Source organism: Mchenga conophoros, linkage group LG16 (genome assembly GCF_057382185.1).
Source record: "Mchenga conophoros isolate Kocher_MC1m ecotype Shallow Benthic linkage group LG16, M_conophoros_male_GT1.1, whole genome shotgun sequence".
In the NCBI taxonomy this organism is placed as follows: Eukaryota; Metazoa; Chordata; class Actinopteri; order Cichliformes; family Cichlidae; genus Mchenga; species Mchenga conophoros.
In genome coordinates, this window is record NC_140541.1 from 13,642,580 (window position 1) to 13,663,739 (window position 21,160).

Here is a 21,160-nt window from a genome sequence, read left to right on the forward strand (position 1 = left end):
AGAAACCCTGCAACATCCAGAGCCTTCAGGAACTCAGGGTGAACTTCATCTACCCCAGGGGCCCTACCACCAAGTTTTAACTACTTCAGTGACCTCGCCAAAGGTGATCGGCGAGTTGTCCCCCTCATCCCCAGACTCTGCATCCTCTATGGAAGATGTACTACTGGGATTAAGAAAGTCCTCGAAGTTTTCCTTCCATCGCCTGACATCTTCAGTCAAAGTGAGCAGCGCTCCACCCACACTATACACAGTTCAGGTAGAGCACCGCTTTCCCCTCCTGAGTTCTAACAGTTTTCCAGAATCTCTTCAAGGGAGTCCGAAAGTCTTTTTCCATGGCCTCCCCGAATTCCTCCCACACCTGTGTTTTTGCTTCAGCCACTGTCTGAGTCATTTTTCACTTTGTGGACGGGTGGCTCTGCCAGTTGTCCCCAGCGCACTTTCACTATACATTTACGTGCCCCAGGTTAATCCAGCATCCTCCCCTGCCACCTCATCCAATTTACCATCAGTTGGTCATCAGTTGAAAGCTCAGCACCTCTATTCACATGTGTGTCTAGAAGATATAGCTGCAGAGGTGAATACATGATCACTAAACTGATCATCGACTTGTGGCCTAGGGTGTCCTGGTTCCACATGCACACCTGTGAAATGTGGCTTTATCTGTCCATTCTTGCCTTTGACTCTCCCTGCCTGTACATGTGTCTGCTGTTTACTCTACCCTGAGGGAATGCTCACATGTGAGAAGCTTCTACTGTGTGTTTACATGAAAGGCCTGCTTTGTAACTTGCACAGACAATCTCAGGAAGCACTTTGAGCGCTGGCTGCTGAAGGCTAAGGAGAAGAATATATTATGTGATCATTTCTGAGAGGCTACGGTACAAGAACAAGCTTTGAATGTGTTAAACAAATCTATTGTTTGGGTTTTTTCATCAAACTACCCACAGACTTGATGATTATGTTTTGAAGTCCTCGATGTGCAACTGTGCTGAATAATTCTGCTTTTAAACAGGAGCAGGGGGTATATAAAAAGTCATATTAAGCTTACATGAAAAAGGTCACGAGATCTACCAGCTCAGGTTTATTTGTTTCTCAGTTGGCTTGAATGTTTGATTAAATAACAGCTTGATATCCAGCTAGGACCACAGCTATAGGAAATTCTAACAAACACTCAGAGAGGAGATATATTTGACTTTTAAAAGAACATGTAGTACTGCAGTTACTGTTACAAGTTACAAGATTTGAGATTCATTTAACTGATTACGTTTTCACTAGAAATGTATTGCCTTGAGGTCAGGGTGACCTGTATCATTTGTTATTGTGTAATAATCTCATCAGGGTACCAGCAGTCTCAACTACTCTCATTTGTTGTTCTACTGGAATGAATTCCTTTAATTATTGCTAAATGTTCCTGAATTTGCCCACCACATCTACCAATTTAAATGTCAAAGGCAAATTCATTGTCATCACATTGGTTGTGTTGCGATCCAACTGTGATGTTGCCACAGCCCCGTCACCATTTATACCACTACAAAATCTTTTCAAGTTTTTGCAGCATTTCCTTTTTATAAGCTTTCAATTTCTTAGGTTCTGCAGCAATATATCACTGAAACAGTGGAAAAACCTGGACAACTATCTTTAACCCAGCCGCTGAAAAACTGAGAGGTGCACAATCAGCTGAAACACCAAAGGGCAGCTCATAGCAGTGGATGCTACAATGGCATCAATGACATTTTGTTCCTAAACCTAAACTAAACTGGACACTAGGAAACACAGGCTCAAAACATGACGAGAGAAACACAAGACAAAGATGCGACGACGAGCAGGGGATGACAGAGGACTAAAATACATGACGGGGTAATCAGGAAACAGGAGACAGAAGGGAAACACAGCTGGTACTAATTACACAGACGAGACGGGGAACAGAGGCTGAACACAGAGCAGGACTGTCAAAATAAAACAGGAAGTACATAACAGACCAGAGACCTAGACTAGACACTGAACAGAGGGAACGCTGAGTACAGGGACATGAGCGACATGAGACACGACTGACTGGGGAACAAGAAGGCAAACACGAAGACATAACTAAACCTACACTAAACATGGGGGCACCAGAACGAAACCTAAGAACTGGAATTAAGAGAGCAAAGAAGGACTAGAGCGTTGGAAATACAAAACAGAAACCATGATGAAAACCATGATGAAATCACAGATTAATAATAATAATAAAACAAATCAAAACATTTGGTTACTGACCCAGGACTGTGACAGTGTTTTACAGATAGCTGTAGACACTCGCTAGCTATGTCCCAATTCATAGGCCGCATCCTTCGGAGGCTGCATTTGAAGGCCGATCACGTCACAGCCAGGCGATGAAGGATGTCCCAATTCGAAGGCTGCTTCAAATGCAGCCGACAAATGTGTCCTTCATTTCCCAGAATTTGAAGGATGGGTCGGGTATATCCTTCGTGGACCAACCTATCCCAGAATTCATAGCGCGGCCCAGCCAATTCCAGTTTCCAACAATGGCGGCAGCTAGTTGGTTTTAGTATTACTCTTATTACTCTTTTTGGGTCACAAAATAAACTTTTCACATATTTTCAGGCGAGAATGGTGCTGTGTAAACTTCAAATATCTGCTCTATTTATTAAGACATCACATATTTGCAAAAGTGCTTTGATGTCTGTTACCGATAGCTCGATAGCTAACCGGGTGGTCAAGGCTCATTAGAGCCAGCGAGAATAGTGAACTCTCGGCACATCGTTTTCAGACCCCGTGCTGTCTTTCACTACTCAGGTTAAACATGATATATACGTCACTTAGATAACTTAAAAATGTTACTGTTTGGCTTTTTTCAATGTTTTATTTATTCCTAAGTAAATCGGTTTGACTGAGATTAAAGTTATAGTTTTCACACAGCTGAATGAATATCAAACTGAAAACTGATTAAACAGAAGTGTGAGATGGTCGAGAATTTACTCCAGTGTCCTGTTATATTTTAGATAGCAAGGAGCAGACGGCTGAGTTTATTAAACTCCACCGAGACAGTGGCGATGCAAATCTGAAGGCTAGACTGTCCCATTTCACAGCTTCCGGCCTTCTCGGTCTTCAAGGGACCTGACCCATGAAGACTGCGAAGGCCGGGTCCTCCGACGGATTCGGCCTATGAATTGGGACAAAACTACTGTTACAACTCTCCCCTGACTTCCTCCTTACATACTGATGATCTTCACTCCTCAGACTTTTGTTCCTGTTTCACTTCCTTAAGAATGGCTTGGTGATCAGCCAACTTTCCACTGAGACACTTTTCTGATGAAACTTCAGTGAACAGTAGATGGATCACCTGAAGGCCTAGATGCATTTCTCGGGTCGGCTGTCGGGTCTTTCTTTTGGTGTTGCTTAAGGACATAACTTTCATATTTCAGTTCATCTGCTGTAATTTTTTAAGCGTGACATTTCTTTCAGCCTCCACTTGTCCGGTTTCCTCAAATTGTTTAAGGACACAGTACACACTATGTTGAGATAGGCAGAGTTTTCAGCTAATAGCTATTTGGGACTCACCTTCTTGGTGCATAAAAATGAAAACTATTTTATGCCTATTAAACTGTTACCTTTCATATTTTTCAAAGATTGAACTAAAGAATTGGGAACAAATGTGCTAAGTTATTCTTTGAGTTATGTGTCTTTCTATTGTTGAATGATTCTTAGGTCAGTGTTAAAAGGCTTAACAAATCATCAAACAAACAAAAAAATCAGGTACAAGAAAAGAAAATGAGTGACAAAACAGTCAATGTCAAAAGAAACACTTCTGAAAGACCTCTAGAAACCCCACAGAAATTTGAAATTTGCTCAAGACCACTTAAAAAATTACAAGAAAGTCTAGGAAGCAAAATATAAAGAAATGAGGGGTGGCTCAAATGTTTAGCACAATACTCTAGATAGTGGAATGACGTTTGATCTCAATATCTCATAACATGATGTAAACATGAGGTGTTTTTGAGTTGTGGAGGGAGGCAGTGGAATGTGAACCTTGTGGGCTACAGAGCTCGTTTGCATTTCTCGTCAGTGCCTTCTGATAAGGTATGTTTCTCATGTGTTTTCTCAGAGTCTTGCTGTGCTTTAAGCACCCAGGTGACAGATTATTCAGCGCTGTATGACAGAATGAGGCAATCAGTGACTTTATGGAGCATTAATCTGATGATGTGCTATGAATAGCCTGCCTCATTAATACGAGCAAACTACTTTGTTGTAAACTTCTGACACACTTTTTTTCTTTTTTGGAAAAACATTAAGTATCAGCTCTATAAAGAGTTCCACAGAAAGCCAAAGTTGTTGGTATCTATTGTAACAGGATGTTTCATATTTATCTTTTTTGATGCATCAAATATAGCATGTCTTCAGTATTTAAAAACAATATTCCAGTGTTTTTGTCATCTAACCAGCCAGTCACTTTCAGCCATTACTCATCAATTCTGCATCAGAGATAGCAGCTTTGATAAGACTGTGACTCACCTCCACTTCTATGCATTCGTTTAGTTTCTTGCAGGTGGCTGAAATGGTCTCAGTGGTGCCAAACTCAAAGTACCACAGCTTGTTCTTCATTCTGAGGAGTCAGAGGGGACACAGAGGACAGACATTTTCTTTTGGCAAACATATCAGATAATACTCCCACTTCATAAGTACTGTGTTTTGAGCCTACAGCACGATTTGTTCGGGTGCAGTGGACACATATTGAAGCTGTCTGCTGCCTTGAGTCATCTCACATTTTCTGACAGTTCAGGACAGCTTGTGGTCATGTGACCTTAGAGTTCAAAACTCCATCAATGCACCCTGAAGCTAGAATGGGGACAGTAGCATTGGCAGCATTTAATGCACAGAAAGTTGACCCCGCCATCTGTCAAACAGGCGTTCTGCTGTTCTCATCGAAACCATCCTGTGAGCTGCAACGTGAGCGTTGCCTCCGGAGGGGACATGGGGTGAAACATTGCTGGTGGTGGCTATAGTATCAGGGCAACCATTACTGTGATTCACAACATTCAAAGCAAACCTGACTGGGCCTGACTGAGCAAAGGTTCATTTCTGCCCTGCAGACGGATTTGTCAGAGGTGACCTGATGGATTTATTTATGTTCATATCTTCGTGTCATTCATTGCTGTTCTGTGACTGCATAGTGGCTGAATGATACGGTTTTCAGTCAAGGTGAAATATCTGCTTGATCAGTCTGGAAAGATGACCTCAAGTGCCCTTCACTGGTCCACAGGCAAAAACATCCTAATTTCATTCATTATTTCCTCTGGGGGTTTAATATGATCTGGTTACAAGGTGTGCTGTACAGGCGAGTCTGGTTCACCTTGCATAACATACCGTGAAATTAAAGGTAGCAAGAAGTTAGTTGCCTTCGTGATCACTGGGCAGTGTGGATCTTCTTCATACATGCTGTAGACGATCCACAGTATTACGGCACTAAATAGTCTGAAGAACTTTCAACCCTGTGAGTTCTAACAGTGTATTTATACTACTGAGTTAAATCTACAACATAGGTCTGTGCTAAACCCCAACCCCCCTGAAACCCTATACTGTTACCTAACATGCACTTCCCTAGAAATGTAACTACACATTGTGTCGACACAGCCCACAACTATTACGATTGGCCTGTTTAGTACTGTTGATTACTCCTGTACATTTGTAGATACTTTGTCTCTGCAGTTTTTCAATGGATTAGTGACAGAAGAATATATAATATAAGGATTCACAGATGTCAGCAAATTTCTGCAGGGAGATTGTCAAAACTATTGGAGTTGACCTGAGGGACTTTGCAAAGAGATGGAACAACTATGGTTGCCTCTGAAATAAAAATAAAGAAATTAACAGCAACAAAGAGTAGAGACCCGAGAAGGGAAAAGTCTCAGCATTTTATTTATTTCTATCATGGCTGGTACTGTATATAAAACATATACACCGGGATACCACCACAAGCATAAATGCTGGCAACAGCATCAAACACACACACAAGTTATATTTTAGCTCAGCTGAGATTCATGGCAGGAGTCTAAATCAGCAACCAGTCATCTGTGTTGACACTAAACCTACGCCATTAGAATACGTCATTTTGTTCTTTTTAAATTGTTCTTCATACTCAGGTGACCAACAAAAAATAATAATTCTGACAAACACAATCCCCCCCGCCAAAAAAAAGTGGGGATACTGTTAAGGATTGGGGCCTATCACTGGTCATGACTTGTCACGATCACTACGCGTGAAGTACTAAACAAGGGGTTCCTAGAGCTTCTAGCTTTAACATAGATGGAAGATAAAGGATGACCCTGCATATTTATGCAATCACTAAAAGTGGTGCATGTTTAATGAAATCACAGTAGGTACACTGGTATGTGGAAATATTGCTTATACTAATAACATAGTTATTGACGCAACAGCGTTGTATAATGGAGGTATGACAGCACCAAGGTTAGGTGCAATCCTAGCCCAACAAAATAGAACATTTCAAGCAGAAGCTCTTTAGAAAAGTCTCAAAGTTTAACAGAGCAAAATAAGAGACAGAACAATACTGAACAGACTTCAGACACAGCATTAAAATCTGTAATTACTCTTCATGTTCTTTAAAAGGTAGCACGATTGTCTTCAGCTGATACACTTGTTCACATGTTTTTCTTGCTGCTAATTGTCTTTCTGTGTCTCGCTCTTTCTCTTTCACCTTAATTCCTCCCCAGAAACCTCTGCTGCTGTCAAATCAGGGGATTATGAGCATATTTGAGATCACAATTAGGAACAGTTGTGATTCTCAACGAGGCGAGCTGCCTAACCTCATTAAGCTGCTTCCACTTGAGACAGCCTGTAAAAAAATGCAATTAACTCATGTCCCCCTCCCCCCTTATGGACAGCGAGTGCAACAGGGAGGCAGACTACTTCCTTAAGCCTTTCCACCATTATTCCCATGTTTCTGCACTAAACCTAATGCAAAACTACAACAAAGGGGATCGTAAATAGTCTAAAAAGTCTAACACTTTAATCTCTCATTATTAGTCTCCAGTTCAGCGTGTGCTGAGCCCTCAGTTGGCTTTCACAGCGTACTTGCAAAAAAGAGAAGTACTTATTAATTCTATTCAACTTTAACAAGTACTGTCTGGTTTTTAAGATGACACATCTCCTTCAGAGAAACCAAAAGATTCAAAGAGAGTGTGGCGAACAGAGATTGGTGGTGTAGTAAGGTACAAGGTGAAACTGTGCTGTTATGAAAACACAGTTCAGGTGCTTCACTACTTCAGTACTGCTCGGGGGCTCCAAAACCCTCACCAGTATACTGTGCCTTGGAGTTTCTTGCCCTTCCTGTCAGATAAGCATCTCTTTAAATCACTAATATGAAAAATGACTTTATGACCCCACCACGTCTTTTCAATCCCTCCTCCTCTCTCATACCGGTTGTGAAATCAGAAGGATACGAGGTCAGGGAGTAAAACTAATTAGCAGAGAATGTGTCCTGACTTTGAAAATCAGTGCAGACAAAGCCCAGTGCAGTCAGTGGTATACAGACATATAGATACTCCAATTTCTATATAAAATGGAGTATCTATATACTAAATTGGTTTTCTGCAAGCAGAAATTAAACCCTGTTGGTCTTAAACAGTGTGAAAAATAGAATAGAATAGGCCTTTATTATCATTGTATATGTCTGAACAGAGAAAATGCAAAACAATGGAAAGACAATACTCGAGCTTGATAAAGTAAAGAACTGGGGCCTGTTCTTCGTACCTCGCTAAGTAAGTTAGCTGGATTAGATTGTTGACGATTTCGCGTGATCTTTGATCGTTCGGTTCCCCGAAGCTCATCCGGGACTTGCTGTCATAGCAACAGAGCTATTTGGGAAGCCTGTCGCAGCCATGTCCTGTCCGTATACGCGACCAACCCATTGCGGAAGGTGCAAGATTGATAAGGAGAGTCCTCAGAATATAGTGTCATATGATAGATCTACCCTACCGCCTACTGGTGTTGGCCAGAGGGGCCGATGGCGCGATATGGCAGCCTGGCTACAACCGTAGCTGCCTCCACCAGTGTGTGAATGTGGGAGTGAATGAATAGTGGTATCGTAAAGCGCTTTGGGTGCCTTGGAAAGCGCTATATAAATCCAATCCATTATTATTATTATTATTAAATTACCTACGAGTTTGATTTGTCAGCAACTTTCTGCCAGCCCTCTCTCCTTGCTTTTGCAGCCTTTGCAGTTTTCTCTTGCGTTTTAATTAAACTCTGAAACTCCTGAAATCCCTCACTCATGAGTTCTTGCTCTGCTGCCGGAAAATACCGAGCACGCCCCTTCGACATTTTCGTCGACCAATCAGCGGGTTGCCGATCAATGTTTCTACTATCGATGCGTAGCCCCTTTTACGACACCCAGTGATGTCACATTCCTGCGTCCAGCTGTACTAATCGTCAACAGCAGGTGTGTTCGGGGAACCGGATTAGCGAGCTCACGGTTAGCGCAATGGTTTGGTCTTGGATGTGTCATTTGATCTTGGATGTAGTAAGCGACGTACGAAGAACAGGCCCCTGAAGGCTAACACAATGCTGGCTGCAGTGTTTTTAGACAGCTGGTAAGAAGTTGCTGATATCTGATCTCTGATAATCCAATCAGGCGATCGGTGACCTAAAGCTTCATTGACGCATTCTTTTAGCTCGACAAAGCAGCTTATGAAGAGAGCTAATTATAGCTACATATACAAGCATATCAGGTGAGAAAATAGGTATATTTTTGGTGAGATATACACTTACACTCATCATGGACATGAATGTCAAGTCAAGTGGCTTTTATTGTCATTTCAACCATGTACAGTGTGAAACGAGACACCGTTCCTCTGAGACCCTGGTGCTACATATGACATATAACAGACAAACACAGGACTACGTAAAGTGCAATGTGCAAAGAATGCAAAAAACCCCAAAACAAGACAAGACAGTGCAACACTAGACAGAACAGGACGATACAGACACAAGACAGTGCAATGGAAATGTGCAAAATACTGAGTATTATGCAAAAAGTAACTTGTCATGTTTCTCATCATTTCTTTGAACCTTTCTTTTTCAACAGTGCATTGATTTTACAATACACATTTTTAATAACCTTAGAAATGTATTTCTTTTCATCAGAGAGTGACAGTTTGCATCTTCTTCCAGACCGTGGTCAGGTGATGACACATTCGAATAACTTGTACTTACATACAATTAATGATGAACTTATACTGTTGGAATCTGCAACTGTTTAGAAATGTCTCCAACTTGTGTTCTCCTTCTTAGATTTTCACTTGGACTTTCCGGTTGTTCAGACTGTTGCTCAATCTAAGTGGTGCTCTCAAACAGAAACTGAAACTACCAGTTGGAGCCAATCATGATCACTAACAAGAGGTTAACAGGTCTTGGCCTCATCAAATTAAAAGACACTGAGAACCCTCAGCACCACTTATTAAATGATTTAAGTGAGTGTATCTATCTGTTTGAGTCTACATACTTTTAAACCTATGTGGATTAGAGAAAGTCAAAAATAAATTCAAACTAGTGCACTCAATAAAAACGTATTCTGTACAGTCATTCCAACCTCAAAAAAAATCATTAAAATCCAGATATTACAACAAGTGCATGTAAACTACTCACCATAATATAGCAACAGTATTATTTAGACTTAGAAGAATGTCTTGTGTTGTATTATAAAACACACCGTTACTAAAAGGACTCTTACTATCACTGAAGTTAATTTAATATAGTGAAAAGAGAAGGTGGAAAAAGATCATATCAGTGAACATTTGTATCGATGTGGTTTTTAAAAAGAGAAAAACTTCCCCAGTGTGTTGTGAACCTTTGCTTGCGTACATGTATATCCTTGTCTGCACAACAGGAAGAGAGTGGATTTTCCCTCTGAACCAGGGAAAAAAAGAGGGGAGAGTGTAATAATAACTCAAAATAATTCAAAATTCACAAGTGGCGCATAAAAGGTTGGTAATTTGGAAGAAACAGGACAGATGGGAGCTTATTAGAGATGATAATATCATTCTGAATTGAAAGGATAAATCAAAGTGTTGCTCAGCAGCTGAAAGGGATCCTTTCTGCTTTTCCTTATTTCCCGTCGTATATTTTGAACTGTGAATCATGCAAAGCTACTCCAGTGCGGTCCAAAAATAAATACATGAAGCTGAAAATGAGGAGAATTGGTGAAGTAGTATGCTTTTTTTGACTAAAGTGCAGCTAATAATGAGACTCTTTCTAAAATACATCAGGAACTTTCCCTAGTCCAGTTTCTGTATATTAATGTGCACGTTTGCACATTAAATATATTCATAATTTACTGGTGGTCATAATGCTTAACATGGTTATAATAATGTATATAATTTAGATACTATTGTTTCATCTCAAACTGTGAGGTAATTCTGAGGCTTTTTTCCCAATAAGAATAAAACATAACATTAACTGCTGAGCTGGTATTATTCAAAGAGGCCATAATGACAGTCAGCTAATACCAACTATACAGTGGTTTTGAAAGAAAGATGATTTATACTAATCCCTGAGATTTCCTTTCTGGATCTACACTGGCCAGATGTTCAAACTGGTAAAGCGCACAACCTTTGTGATCTTCTCATCATCAGAGGCGGGGGGGAGGGGGGGGGGATTTCTGTATGAGATTCTCCGTCTCATGCAGACTTTCATTTCAAAAAGCCCTCAGCCCCCCAGGGCTAATGCCTCACATAATAAAGCCTGAACCATGACATAACTCTTAATACTAATACTTTTTGTTAAAGGAATGTTAATTGAACTTTATGACATTAACTATGTCACATCAAATCAGTGATTTTTTCCCCCTTTTTAAAGGTGTCACTGGAGCAAAACATTCCCAAAATTTACTGATGCCAGCTGTGCACCTGCGTAAATGAATGCCAAGCCAGGCAAAAACAGTTTCTGCAGTTCTATCGGGCTTGCGAGTCAATATCTAGTAGGACCACATTTATTCTTTGACTTAGCCTGAAATCTTGTTGGCAAGCTTTCTTGTAATTCACTAAATAGTACACAGAAATAGTTCTCCAGGCTGCTTGAAGGATATTCTACAGTTCTTATTTTTCTTCACTGTCAAGATGAATCTGCGCTATTTCAAAAACGTTGACGTCTGGGCTCTGGGCAGAGTAATCCATCACTGATAGTGTTCCATTTGTGTTTTTCTATTCAGGTATGACTGCGACTGAGAGTTTCTTATCATGCTGAAAGTCTTTTCCATTCAGATATATTTCAAGATGTCTGTACTTGTCTGCATTCATAATTCCATCAGTTTGACAGGATCTCCAACACAGCTGACTGCAGCCCTAAACCATGACATGATGACAGAGCCTTCACCATGCTTTACAGGCTGCAGACATTCACTGTTGTACCTCTCTGCCGGCCTCATCTGTGCACACTGACAACAGTTTAAACCGAAAATGTGAAATTTCTGCCATGCCTATAATAATTTGGCATGCTTCAGCCTTTTCTCCCTGTTTCAGCCACCCTTCCACTGACACCGTTTCTGATCAGGCAACTGAATCAGCTTTAGCTTTTCTCTGTTATAATCAGTGTTGGTCAAGTTACTTGAAAAAAGTAATCAGTAACTAATTACTGATTACTTCCCCAAAAAAGTAATCCAGTTACTTTACTGATTACTTATTTTCAAAAGTAATTAATTACTTAGTTACTTAGTTACTTTTTAAAAACACGATTTACAACCTGAAGAGGTGATAAAGTGATAGATCTGTCAGCCCAATTCTACTTTTTCTACATAATCCATCATACAAAATGTAATCAAATGGAGAGGTCCCTTTTTAAAACTTGTTTTATTAGTTTTAATCTTTTAACTTTATGCATCAAGCAAAAATTTTATTATATGCAACATTCACTGACTGGAAGAAATTTGTTTAATATTTAAACCTATTTTCTGCACATTCCAGCACATAAATTTTTTTTTTTTGTGTTTACACTCAGTCTTTCAAATAGATGCAAGTAAAACACAGCAGAACATAAATAAAGTCAAAGACTCAGCGGTCCTGTTGCTCTATTTTCACCTGTAAAGCAGGAGCAGGGTAGGCGGAGGTTTACCCTGGTGCAGGTGTGCCGCAGCGGTCAGTGGAAGGATACGGCAGTTTCTCTGTGAATTTCCCATTACGTGGTAGCGCACTCGGAGCTTGCTTGGAAGTTTAGGGTTTTTTTTCGCTGTAAAAAGAAGTTTTCTTCCCATGCACAATGGACACTAATGTTTTTGTCACTTTTTATGGAATCAAACTTAAAGTAAGGTCAGTACTTCCACGCTTTAAACTCTGCATGCTCATACTCTCTCCAGTACTCGATATATGATCCACTGTTGATCTGCACACAGCTGTTGTCACAAACGTCGCACTTGCTTACGTCACTGTCATGAGACATTCTCGCAAAAAAAATCACGGTTTTAGTAACGCAGTAACGCAGCGTTCCTACGGGAAAGTAAAGGTCAAATTCAAATTCAAATTCAAATTTTATTTGTCACGTACACAGTCATACACAGTACGATATGTAGTGAAATGCTTGGACAACTGCTCGTGACCTAAAGAAAACAAAAAAGGAAAAGGCTATGAATAAGATAGGAAATAAATATGAAAAATTAAAAAGGGTAAATTTAACTAGGAAGGAATAAAATATAAATTAAGGTTAAAAATGAAATAACTGTACAACACAAATTAGAATGAAGGGTAAATTTAACTGGGAAGAATAAGATAAAGATAAATATATAAATTAAAGTTGAAAATAAAATAACTGTACAACAAAATACACAATACACAGTATAGAACTATATAAGAATGTATGAAGAAATCTAAATCTAAATATAAATAAATATATACACAATAACAGCAGCTGTGCAAGTATTAACCGGAAATGAAGAATATAGTGACCAGTGTTGTGCAAAACCAAAGTCCAGAAAGTCCAGTGTGTGTGTAAGAACCATATGTGTGGGTCAGTACTGTGTGGTGGTGTGATTGAGAGACCGTATCGCCTGCGGGAAGAAGCTCCTCCTCAGTCTCTCTGTGTTGGTCTTCAGGGAGCGGAATCGCTTTCCTGACCTCAACAGAGAGAACAGTCTGTTGTTGGGATGGCTGAGGTCCTTCACGATCTTCCTGGCCTTGGTCCAGCACCGCCTGCTGTAGATTGAGTGCAGGTCAGGGAGCTCGGAGCGGATGGTGCGCTCAGCTGACCGCACAACCCTCTGTAGAGCTCGTCTGTCCTGCATGGTGCTGTTCCCGAACCAGGTTAAGATGTTTCCCGCCAGGATGCTCTCTATGGTGCACGAGTAAAAGTTCCTGAGCACCTTGGAGGGCAGTTGGAAGTCTCTCAAGCGTCTGAGGTGGTAGAGACGCTGTCGGGCCTTTTTCACCACGGTGTTGATGTGACAGGACCATGACAGGTCCTGCGTGATGTGAACTCCGAGGTATTTGAAGCTGTCCACTCTCTCCACTGGGCACTCGTTGATGACGGGGGTCTGGTAGTTCCTCTCCTGCTTAGTGCTGAACTCCACTATCAGCTCCTTTGTCTTACTGACGTTTAGAAGGAGGTTGTTCCTCTGGCACCAGTTCTCCAGATTCCTAATCTCCTTCACGTAGGCCGTCTCGTTGTTATCAGAGATCAGGCCCACCACGACGGTGTCGTCAGCAAACTTGATGATGGTGGTGGAGCTGGTAGTGGCCACACAGTCATATGTGTACAAAGAGTACAGCAGGGGGCTCAGAACACACCCCTGGGGGGGCTCCAGTGCTGAGAGTGGTGGAGGCTGAGACATGTCCGCCCATCCTTACTGCCTGTGGTCTGCCAGTTAGGAAGTTGGAGATCCACTGACACATAGATGAGCTGAGTCCCAGATGCTCCAGCTTGGTGGTGAGTGTGGAGGGAATTATGGTGTTAAATGCAGAGCTGTAGTCTATGAAGAGCATTTTAACATAATTCCCCCTTCTAGTGTCCAAGTGAGTGAGTGATGTGTGGAGGAGATGAGAGATGGCATCGTCTGTGGAACGATTTGGACGGTAAGCGAACTGTAGTGGGTCCAGTGTGTCTGGTAGTGAAGAAATGATGAAGTCTCTGACCAGGCGTTCAAAGCACTTCATCACTACTGAGGTGAGGGCTACAGGGCGATAGTCATTGAGAGAAGCAGGGTGGGGTTTCTTCGGGACAGGAACAATGATGGACTCTTTGAAGCATGTGGGGATCACCGACTGAGATAAAGAGATGTTGAATATCTCAGTGAACACAGGAGCTAGCTGGTATGCGCAGTCTCTTAGGATACGACCTGGGATGCCGTCTGGTCCTGCTGCTTTCCTGGTGTTCACTCTCTTGAAGGCTCTCCTTACTTCATGCTCGGAGATGACGAGCACGTTTCCGGTGCTGGCAGTATCTTCCTGTCTGCAGCCGTTAGCGCCGCTAACACTAGCATTGTTGGAGACCTTAGCTGCAGCCTCGAAGCGAGCATAGAAAGTGTTCAGCTCGTCTGCCAGAGTCACGGCCGCGTTCGTCATACCGGTTGTTGGTGCTTTATAGTCCGTTATTGTCCTTAGTCCCCGCCACAGGCTCCTAGAGTCACTCTGTTGGAGTTGTGACTCTAGTTTCCTCCCGTAGCGCTGCTTCGCCTCTTTCACCGCCCTCCGCACGTTATATGACGCGGCTTTGTACGGGTCCATGTCCCCCGTCATGAGTCCCGTGTTGTAGGCAGCGGTGCGGGATCTCAGAGCGTCGCGGATGGTTTTATCCACCCACGGCTTCTGGTTGGGAAACGTTGTGATAGTCTTTGTCTCCACGGTATCATCCGCTAGTTTCCCGATGAATCCCACAACCGCTTCCGTAAACACGTTGACGTCATCGTCGGAGCTGTTTCTGAACATGCCCCAGTCTGCGTCATCGAGTGCGTCCTGTAACGCGGCCACCGATTGATCCGTCCAGCGCGCGACCTTCCTCTGAACCGGAACTTCCTGTTTCAGCCTTTGTTTGTATTTTGGCATGAGGAAGATGGCGGCGTGATCAGATTTGCCAAACGTGGGGCGGGATTGTGCCTTGTAGCCGTCCTTGACCGTAGTGTAGCAGTGGTCCAGTGTCCTTTCACCTCTAGTGGGGCAGGTGATGTGTTGATAAAAGTTCGGCGCTGCGCGTTTGAGGTTGGCGCTATTAAAGTCCCCCGTCACAATAAGCGCAGCGTCCCGGTGTTGTGTCTGGTGCTGTGTGAGTGCCTCATGCAGCTCGCACAAGGCGGTGACCGTGTCCGCTTGTGGTGGAATATAAACGGCACTTACAATGACCGATGTAAATTCCCGAGGTAGATAAAAAGGACGACACATGATGGACAGTAGTTCCAGATTTGGTGTGCAGGAGCGTGTGAGAGGAACAACGTTCGCACTGTTGCACCAGTTGTTGTTCACCATTAAACACACGCCGCCTCCCCTTGACTTCCCCGAGTCCCGTGTCCTGTCCATGCGGTGAACCGAGAAGAACTCGGCCGGCTGGATGGCGTGGTCCGGCACCGCTGGGTTCAGCCATGTCTCGGTGAAGCAGAGGAGATTGCAGTCCCGAATGTCTCTCTGGAACTTTATCCTGGCCCTGAGGTCGTCAAGCTTGTTCTCCAGTGACTGGACGTTGGCGAGCAGGATGCTAGGCAGAGGTGTGCGGTGTGCACGAGCTCTCAGCCTGTTCCTGACGCCGGCTCGCTTCCCTCTAGGCCGCCACCGCTTCCCTTTGTTCTCCCTCGAGATCTCACTCGGCCAGCTCGGATCCGGAGTTAAAAACTTCGAATTGTGAGTACATTGTATACCAATAGAAACAAGAGTGTCACTGTCATACCTAATGTACCCAATGGTGATGATTTTGCCGATTTAGAAACGCTGAAAACTAACTTAAAAAACAAAGACAAAGAAAAAGTGGTCGGAGCAGTCGTGACGGCAGCCGACCTCACCGGCGCCATCTTATCTAATAATAATCTAATTAACGTTTTTGCAATAGTAATCCCTTACTTTACTCGTTACTCGAAAAAAGTAATCGGATTACAGTAACGCGTTACTGCCCATCTCTGGTTATAATCTTACAATATTTTGTCGAGCAAAATTTTAAACATTTGGATTATGACTAGAACTAAATGACAATTTATTCAAAAGACAATGACTAAAACTCTAGATTTGCTGCAAATTTACCACTGCTTTTTATGGAACCAGTTCAAAATCAGCTCTGAACAAGTCTGCCTTAGTCACAAAAGGGGAGCACACATATAACTGATCTGAGGGGTCCACACGAATAAATATGAAAACGGCGTATACGTCTGAAAACGCTCCGCGTCCACACTATCGTTTTCATTCGTTTTCACAGACTCGTTCATTTACATTGAACGCTTACGTTCCAGTACTGCGAATGCGTGAAACGCAAGACGATTCGACCTGCCTCATTTTCGTCTGCCGTTTATTCACTTTCCGACTCTTTGAAACATCGCGACAAAATGTTGAGGAAAACTTTTTTAAATGGACTAACAATGAGTTGGAGTTGTTGCTGCGAGTAACACAAAAGTACAAAGTTGCAAAAGCGAGTGAGAAATAAAGAATTTGAAGAAAAGCTATCTGGAGCAGGTACACACTGATATTAATCGTTAATAGGGCTGTCAGAACTGAGAGCAAACAAAACAACTGCTGTATAATGCCCTCCACTCTCTTAGTTTAATTGGTCACATGACTGAATCCCATGATAAAATGTTTCATTGTTTCGAAAATGCTCCGGGTTCGCTGTCCACACTGCGACGCGAAAACGTCGTTTTCAAATGTATCCGCTTTGGAGAGTGTTTTCACAATGCTCCGTGTTCCTTGAGCGAACACGCCGTCTCAGTGTGGACGGGAGGCCAAAACGGAGAGAAAAGGATGCGTTTTCAAATGAAAATGTAACAGTGTGGACATGGCCTGAGTAAGAGCAGTTAGGATAGATGATTTATACTGCTTAAGTATTTTAAAAAAAATCACTTTCTAAACATATTATTTCCTCTCCTCCCTGAAAATGTTCCAGAATGGATAACACACATTTTTGCACACACGCAAAGACTGCATTGTCCACAGCATGAGAAATGATTCGCACCTGGGCTTCAGGCTCCTGGAGGTCTGGCTACTGTGACCATCAGATGCTGAGGTGTCAGGAATCACACATCCCCCTTGTCCCAGTAGGCCTGAGATAGTGGGGGATGGTTTGTGGTGCAAGTGTGTGAGAGAAACACATGCAGACAATGTGGGATTGTGACTGACAGGAAGTACAATAAAGCACTGAGCTAAGTGCTACATGTGGCTATGGGCCTCTCTCGCCAGGTCAAAGGTGATTTTATCATGCGCTTACCCACAGAGAAAGAAATAGCTGGGTCTCAACATTGACTCCTTTCAGTTTTAACTGCTGTAAACATGGAGGGGTGTTTACCCTGCCAAAACTTCAGTCACGCAACAATAGAACAGTTGCAGCTGTCCATCAACTGTCTTGTGCTCTGCTGCAGTACTGAAAAAGAAAATTCAAAGAAGAACAATAACCTCCAGCACCAGGCTTACTGTAAATATTGTACAGTAAGCTGCCGGAGCGTCACGGCACTCTCGCTTGGAGCTACAGTTTGATCTTTGCCACAAGAGGCTCTCAGAGCAATGGAGACAGTCAAAAGCAACATCCAAGAAGATTTTGTAGAAAAGCAAAGAGCTTTAAAGGTTACTGTGTTTAACCTCTGGGTTTATGTGGGCTAAATATGTCCCGCTGTCCACATAAATGCTTTACATCTTCTAAGTCTGCCTAATGGATCAAAGAGAGGGTCCGCTGAGAACGGCGGTATCTTTCTTTTATGATGCTGGAAACAGATATGGGACCAAGGATGGAAACTTCAGCATTAATTATTGAATTTCAAAGAGTAAACAAGCCATCTCTCTAGTACCCCTTCATACTCTCTCCGCTCCTCTATTTTTTTTCATTTTCCACAGTATGTCAGCTAATTAGCTGTGGAGTGAACCAGTGGAATACATGTTGTTGCCATCATGCAAACAACATGAAACACAGCCTGGTTCCCAAGTGACTGAGAGGCATTCAAAACAAGCTCCTACACTGAACTGAGTATTCAAAGTACAACTGCACATTGCGACGAAGGACGGCCGCTTTTACTCTCTAATTAACTTGTGATTTCAAACCTTCAGAGCAGCGCGTTCAGGGATTGTGCTTTTCGGCGCACTTTAGCACAATCACACATGGTCAACAGTAAACAAAGAACGGCTTTTAAGCAAACGATAGGTGCAGATCTTCATGCAGCCACACTGGGGACATTTTGCATAATTTGCTTTGAGAAACTTGAGAACGTTCTCACATTCATACACATCAGGCTACAGTAAAGACAACAAGCAAAGCAGGATTTCATCAACAGTCATTCCCCTCAGGGCAGCAGTTTATGTCTACAGAGGCTGATGCAGTCTGCTGCTGTTTGACTGTTCTTCTGAACGATTGCTTCACAAGTGTAGTAAAGGGTGCTGGACTGAAAAGGAAGCAGCTTTTTAAACATTTTGTTGCTTTTCGTGGGTCCATGAACACTTACTCTTTTGTGTGTGTAATTTCAATTGCCACGGATATAAAACTTAAATGCAAAATGTTCCTAAAGTGGCATTCGGTTTATGTTTAATTCCATGATATCACAATGAGTCCAATCACCCTCCAGGGCTAAAAAATGAAGCCAGTGCGAGGTACCAAAAACTAGAGTTCCTCTAATGGCCACACGGGCCTGGCTATAAAAGCAAGTCAGTCCCCACAGCTTTAAACAGAGCCTGTCAGAAGGCCTTTTGCATCGCTACACTTATGTTAAGAAAACAGTAGTTTTTTTGAGATGGTCACACAGTCTGTGTGGCTGAGACCTGTGATATTTACACAGTGCCTTATTGTTATGGAAAACAGAAAAGTGCGCCCCACAATAATTTCACACATGGGGCTAAGGTTAAGAATTTTTTTCTCAACATGCATAAAAGTTTGATATATAAATTCTGATGACGTCCTCAAGCTGCTCTCAGACTCCAATCCTGACTTTGTCTCATTTACATGTCTTCCTGGTGTGGTGAGATTGAATTCATCCATCTGAACCAGGCGATGGTATTTCATCAACTCTGGATCATCGTGACTCTCTCTTCTGACGTCTCCCTCTCTCTCATCAGGCTGAGGCGGCCACCCAGATGATGTAACTATTAATTAGGCAGCTGAGCTTTTGTTGTCCTGGCCTGCCATTTTAAAGGTGTCTTCTCTACCATGAGAATGATTCAACTCCCATTTACGTCATCACAGTCTCCCTCACTCATTTCTCCTGCTGGATGTCTAGATCATTTCATAATTAGTTGTGTGCTCGAACGAGTAAACATTAGAAAATAAAATGAAGAAATTAAAAGCATAGATCCTGGAGTACTCTACGCAGAGTTTATGCAACTCTTCTAGCTCAGTCCCTTTTAACTCAAATAAGGCCAACACCGCCAATATATCGACCCCTCTCTGCAGCAGGTTTTGGTCTGTTATCGATCGGTGACAATTATGGAGTACGAAACTGGGTTTCCAGATTAAAGTGCTAGGTCACTCGTTATTTATGAGGGTTTTTTATCAATTCATGGTATGAGGTTGGGTGCAGGTAAACTAATTTTTGCAGTAGCAAAATATTATGCTAAATCCCACTAAATATCTCACTAACCTGCTGTTAAACTTCTCAGGGTGCTTCTCACGCATCAGATGAAAGCGATGGGCGATTGAGGCATCCTGGAGGAGAAAACAGAAAAGACATTGTGAATTTAACCTCACGTGTTATTACAGCTGGATAAAGGTCAAATGCAAACTTAGCTTTGTGCCAGCATAAAAAAAGGTGTCATACATCAGTCATTGTTTGTTTTTAGAATAGGCATGAGAACAGAAATGCTACTGGTTCAGTCAGTAAAAACTGAGACGGAGAGTGTACCGCTACACTCATCAGCCAATTACTGTACTCACTCCACTCTGTTCTACCAAATATACAACCATGTCATAAAAGGATTTCATAACTTAACCTTCATTGTAGTTGCATATTTACTGCTTTACCTATACATGTCAATTACCTGCACCTGACAAAAAAACTGCATGTTTGATTTGGCCTTTTTACCCCAGATACCCTCCATGATGCAACTCCAAAGGGGGATTTCCAGCTGGAATTAATCCAGCAACCGTTACCAAGCAAATGTGTTAACCACTACATCACCGAGCCACAACACTGATACAAAATACAGCTTTTAAATGATTTCATTTATGAAGGGGAAAGGATCTAAACCTACCTGGTCCTTCATATAGCTCTAGAGAAATTTTATCCCACCTCTCTTTGAAGAATTTTGAAAATTCAGTTTTGTTTTTTCTTTTGTTATTGTTGTTGTTGTTGTTGTTTTTTAGCATTAACAGTCTGTTTGAGGTCATGCCAGGTCTGTTTAAATTTGTTGTTTCAGAGCAGAATTTGCTGGTTTGTTTCAGTTCAGTTTCAGTTCTGCTGAATAAGCCAGAAAAACACAAACCGATATTCTCGGATATTCTCGTTCAGCATTTTCTGATAGAGAGCAGACTTCATGGTTGCATCAGTCATGGAAAGTCATCCAGATCCTGAAGCAGGAAAGCAGCCCCAGACGAACACCATACCATCACCATGTTTGTTTCCGCCAGACACGACGAGACTCCAGACTGCTCCAGAAATGTCAACTTTTGTAACTCCACAGAATATTTTCCCCAAAGTCTTGGGGATCGTCAAGATGTTTTTGTGGCAAAGGTGAGATGAATGTTTGTATTCTTTGTGGTCAGCAGCCGTTTTTGCCTTTAAACTCTCCCATAGGTGCCATTTGTGCCCAGTCTCCTTCTTATTGCTGAATCATGAATACCTAACCTGAGACATCTGAGATCTGCAGTCTAGATGTTGCTCTTTGTTCTTTTGTGCCATTGTGGATGAGTCATCAATGCATTCTTGGAGTCATTTTGCTAGGCCAATGTTAGAGCCGTATTCAACAGAAAACTAGCTAGTTTAATCAAAAGTTTCCAAGCAAGCTAAACTTCTTCTCTTTACTTTTTTCATTTCATTTTCTATATTTTAAATAGGAAGCAATTA

At 42.1% G+C, this 21,160-nt stretch overlaps 1 protein-coding gene across 4 annotated transcripts in view; it reads right to left on the minus strand.

The window, feature by feature from the left end:
- Nucleotides 1-21,160, minus strand: part of dgkg (diacylglycerol kinase, gamma) — a 169,346-nt gene that overhangs the window by 37,785 nt on the left and 110,401 nt on the right. For all 4 annotated transcript variants that reach the window (XM_085250158.1, XM_085250156.1, XM_085250157.1 and 1 more), the window contains 2 exons: nt 19,739-19,803; nt 4,510-4,600 (listed from right to left, as the gene is read on the minus strand). In XM_085250158.1, coding sequence (XP_085106284.1) covers nt 4,510-4,600; nt 19,739-19,803 — 156 coding nt within the window. The remainder of the gene's footprint in view (nt 1-4,509; nt 4,601-19,738; nt 19,804-21,160) is intronic.